The sequence below is a fragment of the Euprymna scolopes genome, chromosome 11 (genome assembly GCF_053919585.1).
Source record: "Euprymna scolopes isolate OS-2025 chromosome 11, ASM5391958v1, whole genome shotgun sequence".
NCBI lineage: Eukaryota > Metazoa > Mollusca > Cephalopoda > Sepiida > Sepiolidae > Euprymna > Euprymna scolopes.
In genome coordinates this window covers 110795906-110823092 of record NC_136492.1, presented here as the reverse complement: position 1 = coordinate 110823092, position 27187 = coordinate 110795906, and the positions used below count along the sequence as shown (strand labels likewise).

The window sequence follows — 27187 nt, the reverse complement described above, 5'->3', positions numbered from 1 at the left end:
GAAAATTTGTTAAATTTGATAACTTATATGGAACGGCTCATCAAGAACTTATTTACGTTAGACTTGAACACAACCATATTGTAGTCAGCCGGAAAGCAGGAAAACGGAAGACAATTCCACAGGCGTGCAGTTCTAATAAAAAAGCTTTGTTCATGGAATCTACGTTTAGGTTTAGGCACAGATAAAGAGTGGGGGGAATTATTGATAGTGTTTACAGCTAGACGAGTGTTTCTTGTGAAAGTTTTGCGAGGGGGGACCATAGATTGAAGCTCAGTCGAACACTTTCCATGAAAATAACGATACATCAGAGACAAACTCGCAACATCTCTTCTGTGAGATAGAGGTTGCAAGGAAGAGAAAAGGACATCTCCTACGAGGCTACGAAGTCTATTTTGAACTCTATCAAGGCAGGCCAAGTCCTTTCTAGCAGCTCCTGCCCAGATGTGGCAACAGTATTCCATCCTTGGATGTACCTAGCTCTTATATAGATAGAGAATTGCATCAGCAGTGAGATATCTACTGGATCGATAGAAAGATCCCACCATTTTTCCAGCGGCCTTGGCAACAGATTTGATGTACGTGTTCCATTTAAGATCAGGAGTAATGGTCAAGCCCAGAAGCTTGTCAAAACTTGAGGCCTCCTGAAGACGAGAGCCATTCATTTCAATTGATGTCAGATGTGGATCAGAATGTTGATGATGTAAAGAGAGAAGCTTGGTTTTAGATGCATTAAAAGTAACCAGCCACTCCTTTCCCCATTGTACTACATGCTCAAGATCAGAGGAGAGAGAATTGGAGAGAACTTGGTCATTTACTGTCTTAGATGTGCTACCATAAATGGTAGTGTCGTCAGCATAAATGTCTACAAATGATGTAAGGATGTGATTTGGAAGATCATTAATGTAGATCAGGAAAAAAGTTGGGCCCAGGATGGACCCCTGAGGGACACCAGCATTAATACTGTGGGCTTCTGATTGTTGCCCATCAACTACTACTCTTATGAACCTATCAGAAAGAAATGATTTAATAATTGAGAAGACGTTTCCAGCTATACCATAGCTAGAGATCTTATGAAGTAAACCTTTATGCCATACCCTATCAAAGGCCTTAGATATGTCAAGAGCAATTGCCCTAGATAGGTTGCCTCCGTCGAGAGATTTGCTAATCCTATGAGATATAACTGTAAGCACATCTGCTGTAGATCTAGCAGAACGGAAACCATATTGAGTGTCACTAAGAAGGTTATTTTTGTCGAGATGGTTGATTACTTCTGTATTTAACACAGATTCCAGCAACTTACTCATGACGCACAGGAGACTTATTGGCCTGTACTGAGAGGGGGATGAGCGATCACCTGAATTCTTAAATACAGGGCATACAGATGAAATTTTCCAGGGAGATGGGAAACTATTCTCCTTAAGACAACGTTTAAATAGTTTTGTAAGTATGGGCGCTAGTTCAGGTTGAAGTTTTTTTGAGTACTATAATTGGAATACCGTCAGGGCCAGTTGCTTTACTGGAATCTAGGTTTTTTATTAGCTTGGCAACATCACGTACAGATATACGTATATCACATAGTGTGTTTTCAGATACAGGAGGAAATATTGGGGGTTGGCGGCCTTGATCGCAAAAGGTAGAATTAGCTGCAAAATTCTTGACAAAGAGTTTGGCTTTGTCTGATGCTGACGAGATTACCTCAGGTCCATTGATAATAGTTGGAATGAAGCGCACACTTCTGTTCAGAATTCTGTTTGCTATTTGCCAAAACTGGTGGGAACCAAGCCGCTGCTCAGCTACTTTGGACTTAACAGATTGAGCATACAACCATCTTGCGCTCTTTATTACTTTCTTACAATGGTTGCTGGCAGTCCTGAAAGCGGCTTTAGTTTCCATACATCTATTACGTTGGAAACAGTGGAAAAAGTGATTTCTGTGCGCAATGGCAGCAGCACATTCTGGAGAGAACCATGGCTGGCTGTTAGGTTTTTGCTGAAACTTTTTCGAGGGTATGAAACGATCAATACCTACAATTAACCATTCCGTCAGGTCTAATACTATAGAGGACACATCCTTTTTAAATATGGAATGCAGAGGTAGATCAGTTATAAATGTACGGAAGCTATCCCAGTCAGCCTTAGTGTATCGATATACTGTACGATGGAGAGGTACGTCTGGGGACTTATTACATTTCATTTTTATCTTAATTGATACAACGGAGTGGTCGGAAGATCCAAGAGGCGACAGAACAGAAACTGAACATTGTTCAGGGCAAGTTGTGAGAAAAAGGTCTAGTAGGCTCGCATACTGGCCGTCATTGTCGGGCACACGGGTGGGTTCCTGAACAATCTGAGTGAGGTCATAGGCAATGGAGAAATCATGACAGAACCTCCCCTCATCATCGGTCTTGTTTGAGTGGGTCAACCATTCGACGTTGTGAACATTGAAATCTCCACATACGTGAATATAAGAAGCGATAGAAAATTGACTAATAATTTATGCAAATTTGTATATATCAAAATATATTTAAGCATATTTTACAACCGGGATACGCTGGGCATCCCTGCTACCTTAGATAAATATTTTTGCAGTTTTAACAAAAGAGCTGCAATAATATCAGGGAGTCTCCATTTATGCTGCACATCCACAGAATGCCAACATCAATATATTACATATGACAAAGTTCACTGTGGAATTTCCACAGGTCCCGCTAGTTAATATAAATACACTTGGTGATATTTTAAATACATAATATAGTAAAATTTTTAAATAATTTTTAAATTAAACTTGAAATTGTTCAGTTCAATAACATTTTACATAATAAACTTAAATTATATAAATAGTTTCCTTTGTAGGGGTTTTTTTTTCATGTTTAGTCTTGTTTGCCATGAATGACACTAATCATTTTTAGTTGTAATTATTATGAATACAAACCCAATGGACCTACATTTAACATAAAAATCTTAATACTTTCTACTTAATTATATAAACATTTACATATTTTTCTTTAATTTTTTTTTTTTTTTTTTTTTTCCCCGAAAAGCCAGGGACGCGACTGGTCAATGGAAAAAAAAAAAAAAAAAAAAAAAAAAATCTGCAACCGAGAATTTCCCCAACTTGTATGCCACAGGTTCTTACCAATTTCCCAACCTAAGGGGCTAAGATGTTCACTCAATAGTCTATAAAAAAAATAAATAAATAAATTTTTTTTTTTTTTTTTAGAGTGGGGAAGACTGATTTAATAAAATATTAATCTACAATACTTTTTTCATGCTACAAGTATCAAGTAATGTTTTACAGGAAACAGAAAGACATTAAAATAAAATACACGTCAAGTGCGCTTGAAACCAAATCACAACGTAATATTAGGAAAATAAACAAATATTTTAATTGTTTAAAATTTATAACATATTTTGGAGCCAAACTCCATACTCGGTATTCCAACATTTCAAAATACAACCGCTGAGATACAACGCGCAACTCTTTACAAACTTTTCTTTCTCCAACTTTACAACATGGCAAGAAAGAAAAAAAAAAAAAATATATACTGAGGATGGAGTTTAGCTCCGAAAATATATTTGTGTTATAAATTTTTAAAAATTAAAATATTTGTTTATTTTCCTAATATTACGTTGTGATTTAGCTTTCAAACGCACCTGATGCATATTTTATTCAAATTAAATCGACGTTTCTACAATGGAACTCCCACCCTTGACGTTATTCTCGCATTGCCTATGCACAGTTCCAACATTTCAAAATACAACCGCCGAGATACAACGCGTGGTTCTTTACAAGAAGCACATTGATGAAACCAACGTCTTCTACCTCGTCTACACATAAATCATTTGAAGTATGGCAAAACAAATATTTTCAGAAAAAGAGGTAAAAGAAAGGCAAAAACTAAGCAAGATGAAACATGAAAAAGAGAGGAAAAAAAGATAAAACAATAGAGGCCAAAAAAGAAAAAGAAAATTAAGTCAAATGAGGAAACAAGGATTTGACCTTAAATTTAAAAATGAAAACGCAAAATTCTATTAAAAAGCTGAGAACCACATCTTTGTAAAGAGAGTCAAAAGATGCAGTTAAAAATTGAGAAAAATATTTTCTTTGTTTTCATTTTCCTTCAAAGTTCTTAGAAATCATGAGCCACCTTACCTTGAACTATGCGAAATACATAGATATTCAAATGTTCCATTAACATTCTTCATATTTCAAACACTAAGTTAGTATAGCAGTCGAGAACATAATTTTTCTCTATCCAACTGACGATTTTATGTTATCTTTCTTTTCGGTCTCTTGATTCTACTGTATTCCTGGACTAGAATTCATCTAGTCTGGTGGAGTATCCAGACTCGTGTTGCTACTTGAGGTAACATCACCTGAAGATGCACCAGTCCTTGAAAAAGATTGTTTGTTTATCCATACGGAGGAGGTCTTATTTGAGCTGTGAATACGAAATGTGATTTTGAATATTTAGTCAAGGTTTACTTGTAAGGAAAAGTATCCCCATGCAAGGTTGTCCTGACAAACTCCTGTACAGAGAGAGAAATTAGACAATCAACAATAATGTCTAGTAAACAGTTGTTTCTTTTCATTATGTCTTGAGTTGAGAATAAAATACCTTTAGACAATTTGATCAAAATGGATCTTAATAAATCATTTTACAAATTCTTACCTAAAAGGATATTTTGCTGCATAACCATAAGACCCCGACGCTGTAATAGCACCCAATTCCATTAACACACTGAACAAGTTGATTCCTCGGCCACTTTTGGCTTTCACGATTTTCACAATTTGAGGAATTTTGACTGAAATTTAAAAAATAAGAAAAATAAAATAAGAAACATAATTTCATTTACAAAAAAAAAAAAAAAAGGCCATAACACTAATAAAGGAAATTTTTTTTAATTTTATATGCGCACGCGCACACACACACACACACACACACACAAATATATATAAAATGAAAATATTAAATTAATCTCAATTCTCTATAATAGTAGTGTGAACCTTATATTTTATATATTAGGTTTTGTGTTTTTAGCAACCCCACGTCAGAGCCTGTCTTTCCCCAGAATGATGCCACCATTTTGTGTTGTATTATCTTAAATAACGCAGGTCATAAAAAGAGAGAAGGACAATAGTTAATAAACTGCTGGATTTACAGATTCTCAGATATATAGAAAATGTAATATGATCTAATACAGAGAGAAAATAGAATTAGGTAAATAGAAGGCCATTTCACAAAAAGTCAAGCGACCTGTTGACAGAATAAGGTACAACAGCTACAGCACTAGAAAATATTTTGCATTTCATTTCTCAAAGAAATTTCAAGGGATTTATAAAATTGGTTCAAAAGTGATCATTTTATTAAAAAAAAAAAAAAAAAAATTATTTTACATTTGGACACATACAATTCAAAAGGCAGTATTTTATTGCTGGGAAAATACTGTGAAGTTATATATTGTTCTATGAATCTAGTTTTTTTTTTTTTTAGTTTTCTAATTCTTTTTGTAAAAAGTTCTTAACAACCCATTAGGCAGACCTTGCTTGCCCTTCAGGCATGACGTCATTTTTCAGTGACCAGGCTTACTTCATTGTGGCCAAGGTACAACAGAAATTAGTACCAAACAAAGAATGCATTACTATCATAATTACAATGACGCGTTGCCAGGGTCCTAGACATAGAAAGTGCGTGAGCAATAAAAGTAAATGTTGCTTTGTCCGGAAGTCTATAAGTGCTGCCAGTGGTTTGAGGCTTGTAAAGGTGACAAAAAAACAGGATAAAATTATGCTCTAACTTCCACACTAAGGTGAAATGAATTTTATTAGCTGTCAGTTTCCTCCCTTACATTATTCAGAATAAGCCCAAGAGACATAACTGATAATACTAAGTCAACATCGGTAGCTTCATGAGGGAAATTCATTTCATTCATCAAAGCAAGTAATTTGTCCTCATTTATATAATATATAAATATATCTAATACACATATACATACACACACACACACACACACACACTATAATGCATATATTAAATGAAAGATGAGGAATAAAAGTTATATACAGGGTGGAATGATAAAATTGCCGCTCTTAGAAAAAAATTAAAAAAATTTTTTAAATGCTTCCATTTCCATTTGACGAAAACCGGTTTTCTTTTGTTACAGACCATTTATTAGTTGGCCAGTTAAGTACAAATCCCAAGTGTGATAGGAACCTTCTATCATGTCTGAAAGTGACAATGTTCAACAACCGAGATTGGAGATGCACCGTTGTGCAACTCATGCTCTCTATTGAACCAAGTGATGACAATAGGACCATTGCCAGCACCCTCAGAATTCATCGCTGGATTGCCACAAATGACAGGGACGTGCCCAGGGTGATGAAAAAGTTTCCAGTCACGGTTATGGTCTTTGGTGTGGTTTCAAGTGAGGGCCACATCATGCCACCTTACATCTTCGAAGTTGGTTCGAAAGTCAACACCAAAGTGTACCTGGATGTGCTGAAGAGTGTGGGGATTTCCTGGTGCAATCAAGTATACCGGTTATGAATGCTCTTTAGACATTCAATGGTTACACCCAAGATTAAGCTCTCCTTTGGTGAGGAAGGCAGGTAAATACCTACTCTTAAAGCTTTAATACCTTTACAATACTTTGTTTTGTTAATGACCAGACTACCATTGTATGATACCATGCACCAGTTTTGTTTTGTTTTTTTTTTATTTGAAATTTGTACATCCTTATTTATAATTTATGGTTTATGGTAAAGAGATGCATCACATTTGACTGCATAATCAGAAAGAGCACATAATTTTATATAAGAGTACCAAGTTTCATGAGATTAGCTTGTAAAATAAATGGTGGCGAAATTACTGAATTTCCTGAACTGTTGAGATCCATAATTTAGCCCACTTTTCTAAAGATTTAGTAAAGAAAAATGTTCATGGAAAAAACAAATTTCGGCTCTTATAATTCTCATTACTGTTTAACCCCTGATCGTATTTGCATAATTCAAATGGTTCTAAGCATTTTTTACCCAGCTCTTTTCATGCAAGTTGATGAAAAATAATCTATAGTGAAAAACAAAATCAACTTGTAATGCTAATTAATAGTGTGGTCACTGTTACACAGACACTATGTAGTGAATTAGAAGAAATTAAAACTATTGAAATACTTCACAAGGTACATGATACAATGTGTGTCAATTTTTAAAACTTGCAAATTTACACATTTATTGAATTTTTACATAAGAGTACCAAGTTTCAAGAAAATAGCTTAAAAAATAAAATGGAGAAATTAATAAATTCAATTTTGTTTAAAGAATTATTAAAGAAAAATGTACCATGAAAAACACATTTTATAACTAAGTTCCAATTTTGCAATTTTTTCCTACTTAACAGCTATTTTTACTGGCTAAAACCCAAATCGAAATTTTGTTCCACAGGTCCAAATACAATAGATATAATATATATAATATAATATATAAATAAACACACACACACATATATATAATATACATAAGTTTCAAGGCTGTAGATCAAAAATTGACAAAGTAATTTGGTCGAAACTGTTCCAGACAGTTATATATAAAGATTCTATTATATGCATTCTATATATATATATATATATATATATATATATATATATATATGTAAATGAAGGGAGCTATTCTTTCTTTTGTGATTTCATTATACAAGTGATCAATTGTATAACTTCACCATACTCTTATTTAATAAATTAATTGATGAAGTACAAATTTCTAGGATAGAATTAGTTTATTTTCAGTCATTAACTCTTAAAACTATGTTAAAAGATTTCATGAAAAATATTAATATGTATTAATAGTGTGGTTACTGTTACACAGACGCCATGTACTGAATTAAAAGAAATCAAAGCTGTATTGAAATACCTCACAATCTGTACGATACAATACGTGTCCGTTTTAAAATCTTAGAATCTGACCACATAATCAGCACATAATTTTTACATAAGAGTATAAAGTTCCAGGAAAACAGCTTAAAAAAAATAAATGGAGAAATTAATGAAGTCTCTATATTGGCCTAATTTTCTTTTAAGGATTAAAGAAAAATGTGCAAAGAAAAACAAATTCTGTAACTTTAAATTCTAACTTTGAACTGTGGTATTGGCATAATTCAAACGGTTTTGAGCATCTTTTGCACGGCTCTATTCCCCCATTTTAATAAAACAAGTAGTTGAAACAATTTTTAAATATCTATAAGAGTAAAGTAAAACTCTACAGAATTAATGTCTACATGATTGGAATAATGTTTTTTTTCTCAATAGATTCATCCTTTATCTTATTTCTGACCACCAATTGAATATACAGTTCAAAGCATTCGAACCAGACTTTTCTCAGGAGTCTGAACTCTGTAAAACACTCCTTGCCCAATTTTCCAGTACAGACAGAAACTGTATGATCTGCTTATCACCTCTTCTCATGTCCTAGCCATCATTGAAACCTCAACACTTCCAAAGCATATGAACCAGATTGTATCCCTTAGATTGTCATACAGAAGTGCTCTGCTGAGCTGGCTCCTATGCTCCCCAAACTTTATAAATATCTCAAACTTTGGTTCCCTGCTGGCTAGAAAATTACCTATGTGATACCAGTTTCCAAGAACTTTAGCAAAAAAACTGACAAAATTTTTGTCCTTTTAGTCTCCTCTCGCCCTTCACTAAATAATTTAAATCTAATCAATCTAACAATATGTGCATTCATTCTTTTGTGGACTTATCTTTATAGTTGTTATTTCACGTTTTGGCCAACTAATCCTCTGACTTTCTTCAGGTGATTAACCATAACAAGATAGGAATGCTGAATTTTGTAACTGTATCCTCAGTAATTACTGCCTTCCATAGTTGTTGTCTCATGACATTTTCGCCAACTTGGGTAGGATTGAAACCGATATCTGGAATTGTGGTGAAACAAGAACACCTATGAAGATGAGGATAACAGTCCATAAAAAAAAAAAAAAAAAAAAAAAAAAATCAAAGCAAGAATTATGAAGCCTCACTTCAAAGGATTCTCGTTCTATTGTGAATATCCTAATGGTCACCTCCAAATCTATACACCGCAAGAGAAAGCTAAGGAAGTAGAACTAGATATTACCAAAACCTTTCACAAAACCTGGCATGAAGTCTTCATGAAAATCAAGCTGTATGCTATTACTGAACAACTATTTAATATAAACAAATACTTCTTAACTAAAAAGAAGATCTAGATCATTGTAAATGGCAATACATCAACACAACATCACATTAATGCTAGCATACTGCAGAAGTTGATAATTGGACAAGCAATACATGTGAAAAAATTGAAATTGCTTAATGACATGTAGAAAGAGCTTGATTTAAAAAAGAAACTTAAATCTTTAAATCTGATTAAAAATAAAATTATAACTATTTTTGTGCTTTGCACATTTGGATATTTTCCCCTCTTTAAGACCATATGCATTTCATTACATTTTTTTTTTTTACACTACTTTTTCAGTAAAAATGTTATTTTCTTTGTTAAAAACATATAAAGCAACAAAATTTGCCATATAAATGTACTTGTGTGGGGAATTTGAACATGACACTGAAAATCTTCAGAAATTAATGGCTTCCAAGTAATTTGTAAATGCATGTTGCAATATAAAAATTTCATATAGCTATTAAAAGAAGTTAAAACTCACTGCTTAGCAACAAAATAACATGTAAACGTCCTAAATGCCAAAAAGCTTTCTTTAACAATTTCTTCCCTCAGACAGACTTTGAAATTCCCTTCCTGCAATCTACTTTCCTGACCATACTAACATGCAGAAGTTTAATGTAACATAAACCAACATCTTGCTCATCTCCCCCCTGGTTCCAATAGTAGCTCCTTATGTCCAAGTGGTGATGTGCCTTGTTTGAGGTGAGATATATATATATATATATATATATATATATATATAGAGAGAGAGGGAGATATATATATATATATATATATATATATATATAATTGTATGGAATTTAGATCATTTTAATTTTTTAAAAACTAATTTTTGAGCATGTTTTTTTCCTTGCTACTCAGATTATAGTACGAGAAAAATAATTTTTACAAAACAAAAAATGCAACAGACGGATCATGTACAAATAAAATATTTTCTCATATTTTGCAAAAACTGCATTTTAAATATAAATCCAAGCATGAATACGTTTAAAAAATTTCATGAAAATCTGACCATTAGTTAATTTTTGCCCGATTTATTAAATTTATGCCTGCACCTAAAAAAAATAGCCACTAGATAGGAAAATTGTTTTAAGGCTCCGATAATGTAAACACAGCTTTAGTCTTGCCTTTCATTATTTTCATATGCTGACAAAAGCTTAAAAATTATCACCAGTTTATTTCATAGCTTCTTCTGAATGGTACAAAAGTGATAATATTAAGTTACATTAAAGTTACATCCTCTCAGCGGAGTGGGGGGGGTAATTCTGTGGTGTGCTTTGGGGTTAACTTTCGAGAGATAATGGGATTTTGCATAATGTTCAGGTTGCCTTAAACTAATAATTACTGCTTCCATTACAATTAATTTATTTAATCTATTTACACTGAAACATATTTCTAGTCAAAAAAAAAAAAAAAAAAAAATTTCAACACTTACCCAAAAGGGATCCGAGGATGATGCCATAGCCAAGTGATTTACTAGCAATTACTTTTAGACATTCAACTGAAATAAAGAAAAAAATAGAAATCACAGCATTTCAAACGTACAAATTTCATCTGTAAATTTACTGAACCAACAAGGTACATGCAAAAATAGTCATGGTCTGGTATAGACTGATTCTTAAAAAGGCTTATATTTTTATTTTATTATTATTATATTTAAATTCTTATTGTGTTTGAAAGATAAAAGACTGAAAAGAAAAAAAAATGTATATTTACGTGTAAAAAAATACAAATGAAAAATATCAGTGATTTAAGAAAAATCCATTTAAATTTGACTTAAGAATAAATCAAGTTTCAAAATCTCTGGAGAAAATTAAATCAGTGTGTTTTTTTTTCTTTGTTTTTTTTATTACTTAAAAAAAAAATTGAAGGTATTTTTGTTTATACATTTTCACTAATATTTAACTAAATAAACTGAAACTAACCTAGTTCATTAGATCCCGCGATCGTTAATTAATAAATACTAAAAATTTCATTAGTTATCTGATTTTTTGAATTTTGGTGAATTTTTAAGTGAAGGGAGGAATCAAATGTTTTTACATTTTGGAGATAGGCTATTCATTTTGCACATAAAAATTTCACATTTAATACTTCGTAATATTCTAATTTTTATTAGAAATAGCTAAACAAATCCTTCTAAAATATCTAAATATCAGTTAAAATTATTAATGAAAGAACCAAATAAAACTTTCAATGGATTTTAATGAAAACACAAATATATTAGCTAGACAGAATTGAATTACATGTAGGCAGACTTTCAAGGGGAAATACTGTTCAAGGGAGATAATTCCCAATCAAGCAATTGTTTCCCTTAACACTAAATATATGGTATATACATAATACGTATATCCTTTTTTGTTTTGCGTGAAGTAGAATTTAAAAAATACTCTGTTCAAGGGAGATAATTCTTATAATTGTTTCCCTTGAAAATTATACTGCTTTGGTATATATTTTTTATTTTTTTGGTTTCCGTGGCTTCGGTAATAATACATGAATATGCATGTATCATATATAGATTTATTTTTTTAATAAAAAATAAATCATAGATACATATTTATTTTTAAACATAGCATCTTCAATAAATTAATTTTATTGTAAAATAAAATAATGCTCTACATTTATCGAAGTATTTTCCCTGGAAAATAAATGAAAACATGGAAAAACATTTTTTGTTGCTATTGAATTTTCTTGACTGAACAATTTTGTTTCGTTTATTCTCCATTTTGTATGGTCTCCAATTTATAACCAATATTAACTCTTTTTGTGGCGACAATATGCTGAAGTACACTTGATAAATTTTCTAGCGATACAGCTGCATTTCACCTTCCAATAAAGTATTTTTATAAACATTCCATTAAATTATTTTTCAAAACTTCTAACCTAATCTTAAACTGGCAGCGAGCCAGTCAGCCACTCTTATTTAAGATACATATTTTAAAATGCTGGAATGGCCCAGACATGGAGTATATTTTATGTAAAATTAAGATACGAAACTGATCCCCTACTCTAACTTGTTTTTTTCTTTTGTTCCAAATTTTTCAGGTGTTTACACAGTCAACTTCATATTAGTGGTCTGGCAAGGCCACGGGGGAGTAAACCCAGTCAAAATTAATCCCAAAGCAGCAAAACTAAAGCTGGTATGCGAAGGCACTATATAGAAATGTAAGCAAATTTGGGAATATTTTATTCGTTTGAAAATATAGATTTCTTTTTATCAATTGTCATAAAATTGTAACCATAGAATAGTATTATAATCTTCATGTAGTTTCATCTCATAACCAAAGACAGACAGATAGATATACACCACCTTTTGGGGAGGGGGGGTACAATTTTACAACTTCCAAATTTCAGCGAGTATTGATCACAATTTAAATGAAGGCTCGCTGGAAAGGTAATGACTTGAATTATGAAGTGGCCTATGTGACATTTTCCCTTAAGGTCACACATTAAGCGGATCATCCTTCATCCAGAGCCTATTTTTTGTACTTTTTTTGCAGCCATAAAATGTTTCAGTCATTTGTTTTCCTAGTTTTGCATATGAAAAACAAAATATTTGATATTTCCTCAAAACTTCTGGCCTTGATGGAAGGGAGACTAAAACTTGCTATGATTTCAAATGATCTGAAATAACAGCAAGGGGAAACTCGTTTTCAAATGGTTCTCATATGTAATATCTCCCCTCTTTAGTTTTCATACATAAAGTAAATTTCAGTGTATAAGGATTATTTGATACTGGAGATATTCATAATTGTCCCTTATTTCCAAATACTCATCATCAATGGACCTGAGGTCATCTCGTCAGCATCAGACAAAGCCAGACTATTTGCCAAGAACTTTGCAGTCAATTCTACTCTATGCGACAAAGACCATCAACTCCCTGTATTTCCCCCTATAACAGACAACACGCTATGTAACATACAAATATCTGTGCGTGAGGTCACCAAGCTAATCAAAAACCTTGATTCCAGTAAAGCAACTGGCCCTGACGGCATTCCAGTTATAGTGCTGAAAAACCTCCAACCAGAACTTGCCCCCATACTTACAAAACTGTTTAAGCATTGCCTTAAGGAGAAGTGCTTTCCAACACCCTGGAAAACCTCATCAGTATGATCTGTATTTAAGAATTCAGGTGAAAAGTCATCTCCCTCTCAGTACAGACCAATAAGTCTCCTGTGTGTCATGAGCAAGTTGTTGGAATCCATATTAAATAAAGAAGTAGTCAACCACCTCAACAAAAACAACCTTCTTAGTGACATGCAATATGGTTTCCACTCTGCAAGATCTACAGAAGATGTGCTAATGGTTATATCTCATAGGATTAGTGAATCTCTTTACAAAGGCTTCCTTTCCAGGGCAATTGCTCTTGACATATCGAAGGCATTCGATAAGGTATGGCATAAGGGCCTACTTCACAAGATTTCCAGCTACGGTATAACTGGAAATGTTTTCTCAATCATTAAATCATTTCTCTCCGATAGGCTCATAATAGTGGTTGATGGGCAGAAATCAGAAGCCCACAGTATTAATGCTGGAGTCTCCCAAGGGTCCATCCTGGGCCCAACTCTCTTCCTGATCTATATCAATGATCTCCCTAAACACATACTTAAATCATTTGTTGACATCTATGCTGATGATCCGACCAGCTACAGCAACATATCAAAGGTTGTAAATGACAAAGTTCTTTCTAATTCTCTCTCCTCTGATCTTGAGCGCGTGATACAGTGAGGGGGGGGGGAAGAGGTGGCTAGTCACTTTTAATGCATCTAAAACAAAACTTCTATCTTTACATCATCAACGCTCTGATCCCAATCTGGCATCAATTGAAATGGATGGCTCTCATCTTGGGGAGGCCCCATATTTTGACAAGCTTCTGGGTTTGACGGTTACTCCTGATCTGAAATGGAACACGTACATCAGGTCTGTTGCCAAGGACGCTGGGAAAATGGTGGGATCCTTCTACCGCTCCAGAAGATATCTCACTACTGATGCACTTCTCTATCTGTATAAAAGCCAAGTACGTCCAAGGATGGAGTACTGCTGCCACATCTGGGCAGGAGCTGCTAAAAACAGCCTATCCTGCCTTGACAGAGTACAAAATAGACTTCGTGGCTTAGTGGGAGATGCCCTCTTCTCTATCCTGCAGCCTCTCTCCCACAGAAGAGACATTGCGAGCTTATCCTTGTTTTATCATTATTTCCATGGCAGGTGCTCGTCTGAGCTCCAATCTCGCCCCCCCCCTCCCTCGCCAATCTTTCACGAGAAACACCCGTCTGGATGAAACTACTGTCAAGAATTTTCCCCACTCTTTATCTGTGCCTAAATCCAAACATAGATTCCATGAGCAAAGCTTCTTTCTTAGAACTGCATGCCAGTGGAACTCTCTGCTGCTTGCCTGTTTCTCACCTGACTACAACTTGGATGTTTTCAAGTCCAACATAAACAAACTCCTGACAAACCGCCCCCTTAAGTAAGACACTATCAAACCTCCAATACTAATGATTACTACAATACTATCTCGTTGATTACTGTACACGCAATAACCCTTATCCCTGAGTGGCCTTCGGGCCTTGATAAGTGGTGACCCCCCCATGTAAAAAAAAAAAAAAAAAAATTATATATATAAGTTCTGGTTGACAATCTCCCTAGAGCTAGTGACTATCAAATCACTGGTTTGCAAACCTAAACTACTTAAGGAGTAAATAGGCTTTGCCTATTGCCCGGCTTCCATATTCTTGTCTATTAGCCAGAAGCAGAGATGCCAAGTGCTTGGTCTTGTTTTCTGACTAAGACAAATGCCATCCCCCACTTCCGCCTCATTCACTGGCCCTAAAACTGGGCATCTTGGGAGTGCTTGTTTACCATGTATGCTCACATAATTAGACTGAGCCATTCTTCTGACAGGTTTGAGAGTACCAGTTTGACAGTTTGTCAAGCTGCTGTATTCCGACTGACAGTACAGGAGCCTTAGCTCTTTGGTAGTGCTTAGAACAGCTGCTCTATCATTGGTTGTGTAAAATCGGGATGGTTGTAGTGCTATGTCGGGCATGGAAAGTGACCCTGCACTCATCTCCAGAGGCCACATTCCTGTGTACAAGGAATTGGCTGATGGTCTACTTATGTTGCATGATGGAGGCTACACATCTCAACTTTGTCTAGCACCTCTCAACCAGTCATCATAGGAGCAACTGGGCTTATGAAAAAGAACTTTAAAAAGTACATAGCAAGCATACCCGGTGAACCAAGTGCAAGTGAAATACAAACGATTGCACTGAAAGGGACGGCTAGAATCCTGAAAAGATTTCTTGGTTGGACTCACTAAAATAGGGGTAAATGTCAGACATCTGGTTGGATGTCCCATCCCCTAGAAGAAAAAGTTTAAGAAAAATGAAAAAAAAAAAAAAAAGGAAAACCTATAAAATGAAATGACAGCTCAATCCAAAATAATGATTAAACCAGGCACACTCTCAAATGACGATTTGCCTTCTTCCTTGAAGCTTGCATGAAACTAACTTATACTACTCACTCCCCCCTACTTTACCATATCTGGTTCTTTCCCACTGTGTCATAAGGACCGACAGACACATACACAAACTTGGAGTCTACATTCGTAACACCCTCCCCATGACTATAGAATCTAAAGTAGAATCAGACGACCAGACCTTAATGTGCTTTGAGATAACTATACAACATAGCATTGGCTACTTATATTTTCTCTACCATTCTCCCTCAACCCAGGACACTAATCAATTACATCTGACAGCACAGATGTAGCATTTTCTCTAGACACTAGCGCCTAAGTACATGTATTTGTTGACTTTAATATCCACCACAGTAATTGACTTGGCTTCTCTAGTTACAAACGCAGCTGGTAGCATCACACATAACTTTTCTATATCCCACTCCCTGACACAAACAGTAACGTTCCTGACTCGTCTGCCAGATTGTCTGGACCGATATCTGCCCACAGTTCTTGAGAATTGTGTAACAAATGCCCATTACCCTCTCAGGAATTCTGATCATGCTGTGATAATGATAGACATCACCTTAAACTTTCGACCCCAATTTGAAGAGCTATTGCTCAAAATGATAAGACACTAAATAAGGCTGACTGGGAAACCATCAGGGATAACATCAGATGCTTCATAGTAAAATATCTTGAGACCACTAAATAGTTCAAAGCGGCAATTGAAGCGCATGTTCCCACACGGAAGTTCTATAGTAAACCCCACTCTCCCTAGTAGTTTACTTCTACCTGTGCAGTTGCCATTGCTACAAAGACAGCATGCATACCACAGATTTAGCCGATATAAGTCCAGTACAAAAGTTAATAGAAACTAGAAATATTTGTAAGAATGAAATAGCTGCAGTTAAGAGAGAATATACTAAAACCACCAGAAAACGCATTCAAGCGCAGAAATTAGTAACTCATAATTTCTGGAAAATTTATAACAGTATAGTAAATAATGGGCAATTAACAATTCCCCACTATCCAATAATCTTAGGGTTGTTTGCATAGCAACCGAGATGGCTAACCTGCTTGCCCATCGGTTTGCATCCAATCAACCACACTCCCAGATTTTCCTTTGTGAACAGAAACCATACTAGATGATCTGAATTCACTCCTGCTCAAGTAGATGATATAATAAAAAACTAGACACCTCAAAAGCATGTGGACCTGATCTCATCTCGACTGTACTGTTAATAAAAAAAATAAAAATAAAAAAAAATGCTCTGTTGAGGTTGCTCAAGTTCTTTCCAAACTTTTCAACAAATGTCTTAATGAATCTTATTTTCCACCAACTGCTGGAAAACTGCTTATGTGCTATCAGTTTACAAGAATTCTGGTGAAAAAACTGACCCATTAAATTATCGGCCCATTAGCCTCCTCCCTCTTTTTGCCAAAATCTTTGAGTTTATAATCAATCACGCTTTAGTTCACCACATCAAAGCTGCTAAACTTCTGTCCGACCAACAGTATGGATTTAGGCAAGGCCGTTCTACTGAAGATATCTTAACTAATCTCTGAACGTATATACCATCCACCGAATAAGGCAGTAGCTCTAGATACATCTAAGGCCTTTGACAGGGTATGGCACGATGGTCTTCTCAGAAAAAACAAATAGGACTGGACGAATACTTGACATAATTAAATCTTTAAATAAGAGAAAATTGATGGTTGTATATCAAAATACAATATAAATGCAAGGTGTGCATGAAGGGTCGATCCTTGGGCCTTTATTATTTCTGATATTCACAAATAACATCCCTGATAAAACTGTCTCCAAGACGGGTATATTTGTTGACAGCATCACACTATAACAAACACGAGAGGAAAATGGATGAACACATACCCAAGGCAAGGATGGAAACTCTATAGGAAGACCTCCAGTCTATAGTGGAATGGGGACAAAAATGGATGGTAACATTCAATGCTGCACAAACTAAGCTTCTTTCCCTTAATAACTACAAGAAACCTGCTCAACCACTAACAGCCATGACTAATGATAAACTCCTCAGCTTAACATTCACAGGGAACATGAATCGGAACAAATACATCGAGGGCATTTACCAAGGCTCTCTGTACCATAACTTATGCCCGAGAGTATCTTGTACCTCTACACTGTCAGCTAGGCTTCAGTCTGTCCGATCGACAAAATCTTCCATCCCTCTGACTGTTTTACAAGTATTTTAATGGCAGGTGCTCCAACGAACTACAAGCCCTTGTACTCCATTTACGTAAATACCCTTGACAAACAGTAAAATCCCACCCCGAGATGGTAGAGATCCCTAAATGCCAGAATGCCTTCTACTCTAACAGTTTCTTCTGTAGGACTGTTAGACTTTGGAATTCCCTTCTGAGTCCCTGTTTCCCTGACTGTATTGACATGCAGAAGTTCAAGTGTAATGTGAACAGATATCTTGCTGCGCTCAACACACTTCATAAAATCCCTGCAAATTATGTCCCAGATAGTAGCCTCCTACATCAAAGTGGCACTGTGTCTTGTTTGGGGGGGGGTAAAAAAAAAAAAAAAAAAATGCTCAAGGCCATAAAGTTAGAAAATATTAAAAAAAAATTTTTTTTGAAGGGGGTAATTTTTACACATACAAAAATTGTTGAAATATTCTAGCATGTAAACAAATCAAAAGAAATAAAAGTTTCAAAATAGAATAAATATTGAAAGCATTTTGTTTTTCTGATGAAAAGAAAAGTACTTTTTCAATATTCTGAAATTTACTTTCAGTATTCTACAAATTTAAGTTTGTTCCACATAAATCACTTTCAACCTTCTCATGGTCTCACCCATAAGTACCCGATTGCTTTCTAGAAAGAATTCTTTTTTTTATATATAATGGTGATTTCTTATCAAGGCCCGGAAGCCACTCAGGGATAAGGGTTATTGTGTGGACAGTAATCAAAGAGATAATATAGTAATAGTTGGTATTGGAGATTTGATAAAGTGTCTTACTTAAGGGGGCAATTAATCAGGAATTTGTTTATGTTGGACTTGAAGACATCCAAGTTGTAGTCAGGTGGGAAACAGGCAAACGGAAGAGAATTCCACAAGCGTGCACTTCTCAGAAAGAAGCTTTGTTCATGGAATCTACGCTTTGATTTGGGTACAGATAAAGAGTGGGGGAAATTGCTGACAGTGGTTTTAGCAAGAAGGGTGTTTATCGTGAAAGATTGGCGAGGGGGACCAGAGATTGGAACTCAGACGAGCACTTGCCATGAAAGTAACGATAAAACAAAGAAAGGCTCACAACGTCTCTTCTGTGGGAGAGAGGTTGCAGGGAAGAGAAAAGGGCATCCCCAACAATCCACGAAGACTATTTTGTACTTTGTCAAGACTGTTTTTAGAAGCTCCAGCCCAGATGTGGCAGCAGTACTCCATCTTTGGACACACTTGGCTTTTATACAGATAGAGAATTGCATCAGTAGTGAGATATCTTCTGGAGCAGTAGAAGGATCCCACCATTTTCCCAGCGGTCCGGGCAACAGACTTGATATATGTGTTCCATTTCAGATCCAGAGTAAAGGTCAGACTCAGGAGCTTGTCAAAACATGGGGCCTCCCCAAGACGAGAGCCATCTATTTCAATTGATGCTAGATGGGGATCAGAGCGTTGATGATGTAAAGATAGGAGCTTGGTTTTAGATGCATTAAAAGTAACCAGCCACCACTTCCCCCACTGTACCACGCACTCAAGATCAGAGGGGAGGGAATCAGAGAGAGCTTTGTCATTTACGGCCTTTGATGTGTTGCCATAGATGGTCGTGTCATCAGCATAGATGTCAGCAAATGATTTAAGTATGTGCTTTGGGAGATCATTCATGTAGATCAGGAAGAGAGTTGGGCCCAGGATGGACTCCCGAGGGACTCCAGCATTAATACTGTGGGCCTCTGATTTCTGCCCATCAACCACTACTCTTATGAGCCTATCAGAGAGAAATGATTTAATTATTGAGAAAACATTTCCAGTCATACTGTAGCTTGAAATTTTGTGAAGTAGGCCGTTATGCCATACCCTATCGAAGGCCTTTGATATGTCAAGAGCAATTGCCCTAGAGAGGAGGCCTTTGTCAAGAGATTCACTAATCCTATGGGATATAACTGTTAGCACATCAGCGGTAGATCTAGCAGAACGGAAACCATATTGCATGTCACTAAGGAGGTTATTTCTGCTGAGGTGGTTGACTACTTTATTTAATATGGATTCCAGCAAACTAGAAAAATATTGGAGAAACCAATGCCAACAACAATGAAAGAAATACACAAGACCGATGGAAATGAACAAAAATGAGATTTATTATAAAACACGTGCTCTACACACGTAACAATATCAAAAACAAAGATGGGCACCCGTCCTACGTCAGCAGTGTGTAGTCTTGTAAGTTCTTGTTCAAATCACGTTGTACGCATCCAAAGGGAGGTAAGCACGTTTTGATTTCACAAAACATGTAATGGTGTAAGGGAGATAACTAATTGGACTTGACAAAATTCGTAAATATTTTTTTTTCTTTTAATTAAACAATGGAGTTAATTGTTCTTGTATATTAATCGTGCCTTCCCGTAGCACGCTTCTTAGGAGGCAAAGGTGCGCTGCTCTTGGTCAAACAATCCGCTAACTGTATTTTATCCTTACACTATCGAAATTCTTTTATTTGTCTAACAGTTATGAGTTCCTTGATTCCACCGATTTCAGTTCTAAATCGTTCTCTGATTTAGATGATTTTACAGCCTAAAAGAGATTTGCAGTCCGTGACACATATAGGTGGTTCGTGTGGGTTGGACTTACTCCCCGTGGTGAGTTCAGTAAACAGTATGGAAATGAAAATTGGCATGTTGATTGCTTCAGACACTGGAATAGTTTCAGCAGCCAAGGTGCTATGCACAACTCCAAATCAGAGAACTTACCAGATTCACCTACAAGTAGGATTATATAGACACCCTGACTACCACCATCAGGTAGATTACCCATAGCAGCATCACTAAATACCATGAGATGTAGTTCCTCATTTCTTCCAAGCAGTTGGAATTGTAGCGATAGTGTAGATTTGGCTCTGGCAATGACTGTTTATTTGTAGAGGTAAGATTTGTTGAACTGTTACTGTCGATACTATGTGACGGCATTTTTAAAAAGAGCATTAAGACATGTTAAAAAGAAGAAAAAAAAAAGAAAGGAACGGTTAAGTTCACCTTCCGCATTCCTGTGTTTACAAAGCCATTTGGCTGAAATGATATCCGACAAATTTTTAGCTACAACTGTATAGAATGTCCTTTTTCTTTTTTTTAGATGCAAATATAAAAATAGAAGTTTTATTTAAACAGTCTTCATTTGAACTCAATGGACTGATTTTTTTTTTTTTATGAACTGTTTTTCCCCATTAATGTTTATGAAGAGTTTTTTTGTTTTTTTTATCAAACAAAATAAAACTTTTATAATGAAATATATATTATGAACTGTTTTCCAAACATCAAGTGTTGATAATTTTTATAAATAATAAAGTATAAAAATACAACTTTTATAATAAAAGTTAGGTAAACGCCGATATCGAAATTTTAATATTAAAGTTAGTTTTATTTTTTTTTTAAATAATAAATAAATAACCAATGTTTTTGTTTGTTTTTGTTTTTTTCCAATTACATTACAAACTTTATTTGGACTTTAACAAACTTTTACATACATCACAAATAGACTTTACAGATCTCTAACATTTGGGTTTTTTTCTTTATCATTTGGGGCAAAGACCAACAATAGCCGGCGATAAAGCACCTCCCATTTCTATTCTGAAGATTCATAGTTAGACATGGGTCAGTACATTTTGGACATGCGTGTTGGTTGGCAATTAGGCCACGTCGTGCCAACCATTTCATGGTATTCAGTGTATTTGTAAAGGATGTTTCTTTAATCACATGACTGAATATCATATTTGTTGTTACCAGTTCTATCGCTGGCATTACTGTATTTGTTAATGCGTTCATAATTTGGAAATCACTTTCAAAAACTTAAATCACGTTAGAAAAAAAATCTTGTTACAAAAATCTCATTTCAAAAAATAAATTTTGTATTTTTATATTGTAACAATCCATTCAGATCAAATAAAGACTGTTTGAGTAAAACTTCTATTTTTATATTTGCATCTAAAAAAAAAAAAAATAAAAAATAAAAAAATAAGAAATAAAGGTACATTCATCTGTAGCTAAAAATTTGTCAGACGTCACTTCTGCCAAATGGCTTTGTAAACACAGGAATGCGGAAGGTGAACTTAACCAAAAGAACACCGTTCAATTAATACTTAAACTGAACTTTATCAAATATAAACATTATCTATGTAAAATTACATAATTTTAAAGCAATCTACAATCTATACTGATAAAACTGAATTATGAATTTAGAGAACAAACAATTAAAGAAACATAAAACACAACCAATTCTTGGCCTTCGTGACAAGATCACAGTGTAGTAGTATATGTTCTGATATTACAATTCACCTTTTGTGTCCTTGGCCGGTGGAAGAGAAATCCTTCATAACTGAGAATTTTTATTTTTGTTCGTATCCAGAGTGTACCTTATTGGGGAGCTGCATTTTCCCCACATGTTGAAATATTTAAATAACTTTTAATACAGAAATTACATTTAAAGTTTTGGTTTTCTGTTCTAGGAAGATTTTTTCCCATGCTTTTCAGTTACATGGTTAGGAATCCTATAGTCTGTCTTAATTTTCATATCAGTGCAGAATACATCAATATGGAAATGAAGTTCACATAACTACTAAGACAATCATATTATGTGAAAATTGATTATAAACTTTTTTTTTTTTTTTACAGTGATCACCACTTATGGCCTGGAAGCCACTCAGGGATAAGGGTTATTGCAAGTACATTACGTTAGTGTGGAGATTTGATGAAGGGTTTACTTAAGGGGGCGGTTCATTAGGAATTTGTTAACGTTGGACTTGAAGATATTAAATCAGGGTGGTGTTGAATTTGGGAGGGGACATTATTATTTCACTCACTAGCAGTTGACTCACAGGCCATCATCAGTGATCACTCACTGGCAGTACCTGTGGTATTCGCTGGAGACCATGTGACAATAAGTCTCCCCAGATTTCCAATATTCTCCACTTCTTGACCACTCACATTGCACGTTATCATAACAGCCGTTTGCCACTGATTTCTCGTTGGCATCGGCCATTGGTGTTTCCTGGTATTTGGGTGACAAAATGCTCTCCAAGGTACCAGATTTGAACTGTACACTTTCAGTGGAGATCTGGTTAGTACTTTCCCACCTCGGACTTTCCATCCTCCCTGACCCTTCACAACTAGTTAGTATGGCGTCAGTCGATGTCATCTACAGTGTTTTTCAGCACTTCATGGGGAATGTGGACCCTGCGTGAACAGGTTTTAATTTAATGGCTTCTCCTTGAGGTTTTCTTTCACTTTTTTCACATATCTCATACACTTTTCGTAAATGGAGTGTATTTTACTTTTAAATTCTTTTAATTTCTTTAATTAAATTTGATTCATAGTTTTATTTTATTAATTTTTATTATATTAGATTTATTTTTATTATATTATATTTTCCATGCTAATATTACCATTTTTTGTTACATTTATTTTTTCATACATATTTAAATAATGCTTTTGCCCTTTTTTGCCTCAAATAGTACCTTCAAAAAGTTTTCGTGATTAAATAAACCAATGAAAACCTTTTGCATATGTGCTTTTTAAGGAGCAACCATTAAATTAAAACCCATTTACATAGGATCCACGTTCCTCGTGAAGTAACTTTTTCTTCTTATTATTATAATAATAATAGCGCTTGTGCAATGTATGCATCATGTTATATTTTAGATAGGATTTTCAAGTTAAATTTTATGGTATCCTTTTTTGTTTTCATTAAATTGTTAGGTGAAAGTGTAGAATAGTTAGAACCCCCCCCCATTAAGAATGGCTTTCTAAATAACATTATTTCAGCATGGTAACTACATGGCACAAATACCAAAAAATATTTGCAAGAAAAAACAAGAAAATATGTTAACTAAAATTTAATGTACTCTTTATTTTTAGTTCATAATCAAAACTTTAATTAAAACTGATTAGTTAATGAATTTTTAAGATGAATTTGTGTTCTTATGTTTTTGAGAGAATAGTGAATTTTCCGTTTCATTTCCCATTTCAGTCATGTACATTCTTTACAGATAAAAGTTTTAAATATATTTCAAAGAAATAAATTACGCTCGGTGTTAAAACATTGAATTCATCAATCGTTTTAGTTAAAAAACAACTGTTGTAAAAAATGCTTCTAACTTTAAAGTATTTGGAAATACTCAATGAAAAGTTTTAAAAGAACGGACTGAAAACTATTCTTATAAAAATTGTTTGTTTTGCAGTTTAAAAAAATAAAAATGAAATATTCGACTCCCTTCAATAGATATAAAAATTCAAAAACAATCAACTTACTGCTATATTTTGTTAGATTAAAATTATCCCAATGTGCAATTATTATAATAATTGCAATTATATAATTATCCAAAAAATGGAGAATTGTTTTTTTCTCTTTAGGAGAAAAAAATAAAAAAACATGTACAACCCAAGCCAACAAAAAACATTTTTTTATGGCCACATGGTTGAACACTGGAAACTTTCTTTACGTACATATTAATCTGGTAATGACGTCACACTGCCATGTTCACTGGTCTACTCTCTCGGTAGCCGTGATCATACAGTGCCATTTTTAATGCTTGTTGCTAATATACAGGCATCGAACAGCAAGTCTGGCCGACTGGTGTGCCAACCATAATAGCTGTCCAACCATTTATCGCAAAGATTTTTTTTCACTTTCTGTGAGTTGCACTTCTTTCTACATAGCTCTTAGAAAATCCATAACTGGTGAGATTTCTTCGAGTAATTTTCTTGTTCAAATGTGTTATTAATACAGCCGAGATCAATTCCACAATACTTGAAAATTTCACCATCTTTTCCCACGTTAAAGACATTCCATATTTTATCCATGATGACATTAAATTGTTGATCGCCTGACTAAATGAACTCGTCCACATGGCAAGCCAGTATGCCCATCAGGTAACCAGTTTTAGTGATCCAATAGAAAACTGAGGTCCATTTTTGACATAACCCTATCATTTTCAATCACGATTTGGCTTCTTTGGGTGATGTATACCTCCCTGTCCATAGTTTGTCTCTGGAGAAATGCAGTTTTTATATCCATAAAATGTAGCTTCCATTGATGTTGAGCTGACACTGCCATTATCAGTCTTGGAGACTCATGAGCACAAGCGGGGGAATCTTTTTGTACGTCCTGTATTTCTACAAGTCCCCGTGCAACTAATCTTGCTTTGTGTATTATGCCATTTGTGGTTGATTTTATGCTACAGACCCACCGAGTGCATATGCATTTCTGTCCAGTGTTTTATTTATTTTTTTTTTTTTCACATCTATGTAGATATCGTTCTGTTTACAACTGTTAAACTCTTCCATTTTTGCCTCCTACAATTGAGTATTCTCTACAATCATAACACTATTATCATCAGCTGGCTCTTTTAGATAGCTACATTTTTATTAAGCTTAGATATACAGAATCTCTCACCCGCCAGGTTAGTTGGTTCCATGATCTTGATGTTATACCAATTTTTTTCCATTATCCTTTCATGCTCGGCTAATTACCTTAGCCTGAATTTGTTGCAAACTCTCCTTGTGGGTATAACTTATGATGTGGGCTAGTTTTATATGGACTTTATCATCTGGTGTTGTGTCATTGGTATGGTGTGAGGTTGTTGACGTTTGGGTGTACTGCTCATCATCAGAATTTTCCGATGCATCAAAATTGTTGGTAGGGTCAGTTTGCTTACCATGATCATGGTTGCTTGGTGTATCCGACAGTGAGGCTGCAGTTTCCATTTTTATTTGTCGGGTGGACCAGTTGTAGTCTGCATTCATGCTTTCTCACTAGTATCCCTCCATGTTGGACTAACAAATCTATTATGGCCAATTATCACACCAGGTCCCCTCCATTCTTTATAATCTGGTCTTTTATAGTAGACCTTATCACCAGCCAAACAGGCATCTGGTCCTTGTTTATGGAGAGCTCGCCTGACTTTCAGATGATTCTGCTTTAGTGAAGGCCTGTCTTGCAGAGTATAAGGCATTTATGTGGTTTCTCGCCACTTCACTGGTGGTGGTACCCTCTAGAGCCGATGGTTGATCTGTGAGAGCTGATGGAACATTTGGATTCCTCCCAAAAACCAGTTGATGTAGGCTATATCCATGTACATTATGTAGGGAATTTTCGGCCATTAATTCCATCTCAAAGCCGTTTCCCAGTCAAGATTCTGTTCATTAATATTTCTGTTAATGGTCGATTATGCCTTTCAAGTAGACCATTACTCAAGGAAAAATAACCAGCAGTAGTAATTATGGTTATGTTAAAGTTCTTGGTCATATCTCATACTTCAGCACCGTCAAATTCACCTCCAAGATCACCGCGAAGTCGCTATGGTGACTTGTGAATGCTTATCCAATATTTTATAAAATTCTGGCCAAATATGGACAATTGCTTAGTATTTGTTATGCACCCAGCCATTTCTTACCACAGACCGTCCTCGTACATGCTGTATCTATAACTGCAGAATTTAATGATTCCATTACAAACTTCATTTTTAGAAGCGTTGTTCTGCATAAATGTGTGATGTTACATTCATCTACTGGCAAGTCATTTTTGTCCGTATTAAAATTTTCTGTAAATTTTACAGACTCATTTCTATATGGACATTCTTTCCACCAATGAAGCACGCTTTCACAAATCCAGCACCTACTTGTTGTCTCGTACCTGTTAGGCGGATTTAATCCTTCAACTGTCATTTGGCTTTGAAAGAGGACAACGTGGCTTAAGCCTTTTATCTTGGACGGGGAATAGTGCTGTCTCTTGCTCAGTCATCACAACGTTAGAATTTTGATTTTCTGATTGTGTGACCACATTTTTGTTCAGAACGTAGAGTAAAATTCTCTTCATGATGGACCTCATTCTGTCGTATCATAATTCATCTGACACACATGCTGTCAGAATTAATTGTCTTTGCTGGTTGGGTAAATTTGCAGTAACCAAAAAGCTTGCATGCTAATACAGCATCTGGCAGACTTATATTTGGTGCTTTTTTTTTGGTATCGTTAATGAAATTCTGTAGTGTAGTCAGAAATTGTCATGGGTCATCTTTGTTGCAGTTTAATGCCGCTTTTCTGGTTTTCCCAGTTAGAGATAGTGTTACCGCTAGAGCTAGTTTTCTTTTGTTAATATCATGTCACAAACTGCCAGATAGATAGCTCATTCTTCCACTCTTTATACCTTTGTTCATTAAATATCGGTGGATTTTTGTAGTTAGAAGCCATAAACATGCTCTGCTACCATGAAACAAATACACAACACCAATGGAAATGAACAAAAATAACAGATTTATTATA

General features: G+C 34.9%; 1 protein-coding gene across 1 annotated transcript in view; it reads right to left on the bottom strand.

Moving 5' to 3' along the window:
- Positions 1 to 27187, bottom strand: part of LOC145288075 (mannose-P-dolichol utilization defect 1 protein-like) — a 172848-nt gene that overhangs the window by 127915 nt on the left and 17746 nt on the right. Inside the window, exons 2-3 of the mRNA XM_080136133.1 lie at positions 10646 to 10711; positions 4673 to 4805 (exon numbers count right to left, since the gene is read on the bottom strand). Of these exons, the coding sequence (XP_079992259.1) occupies positions 4673 to 4805; positions 10646 to 10711 (199 nt within the window). The remainder of the gene's footprint in view (positions 1 to 4672; positions 4806 to 10645; positions 10712 to 27187) is intronic.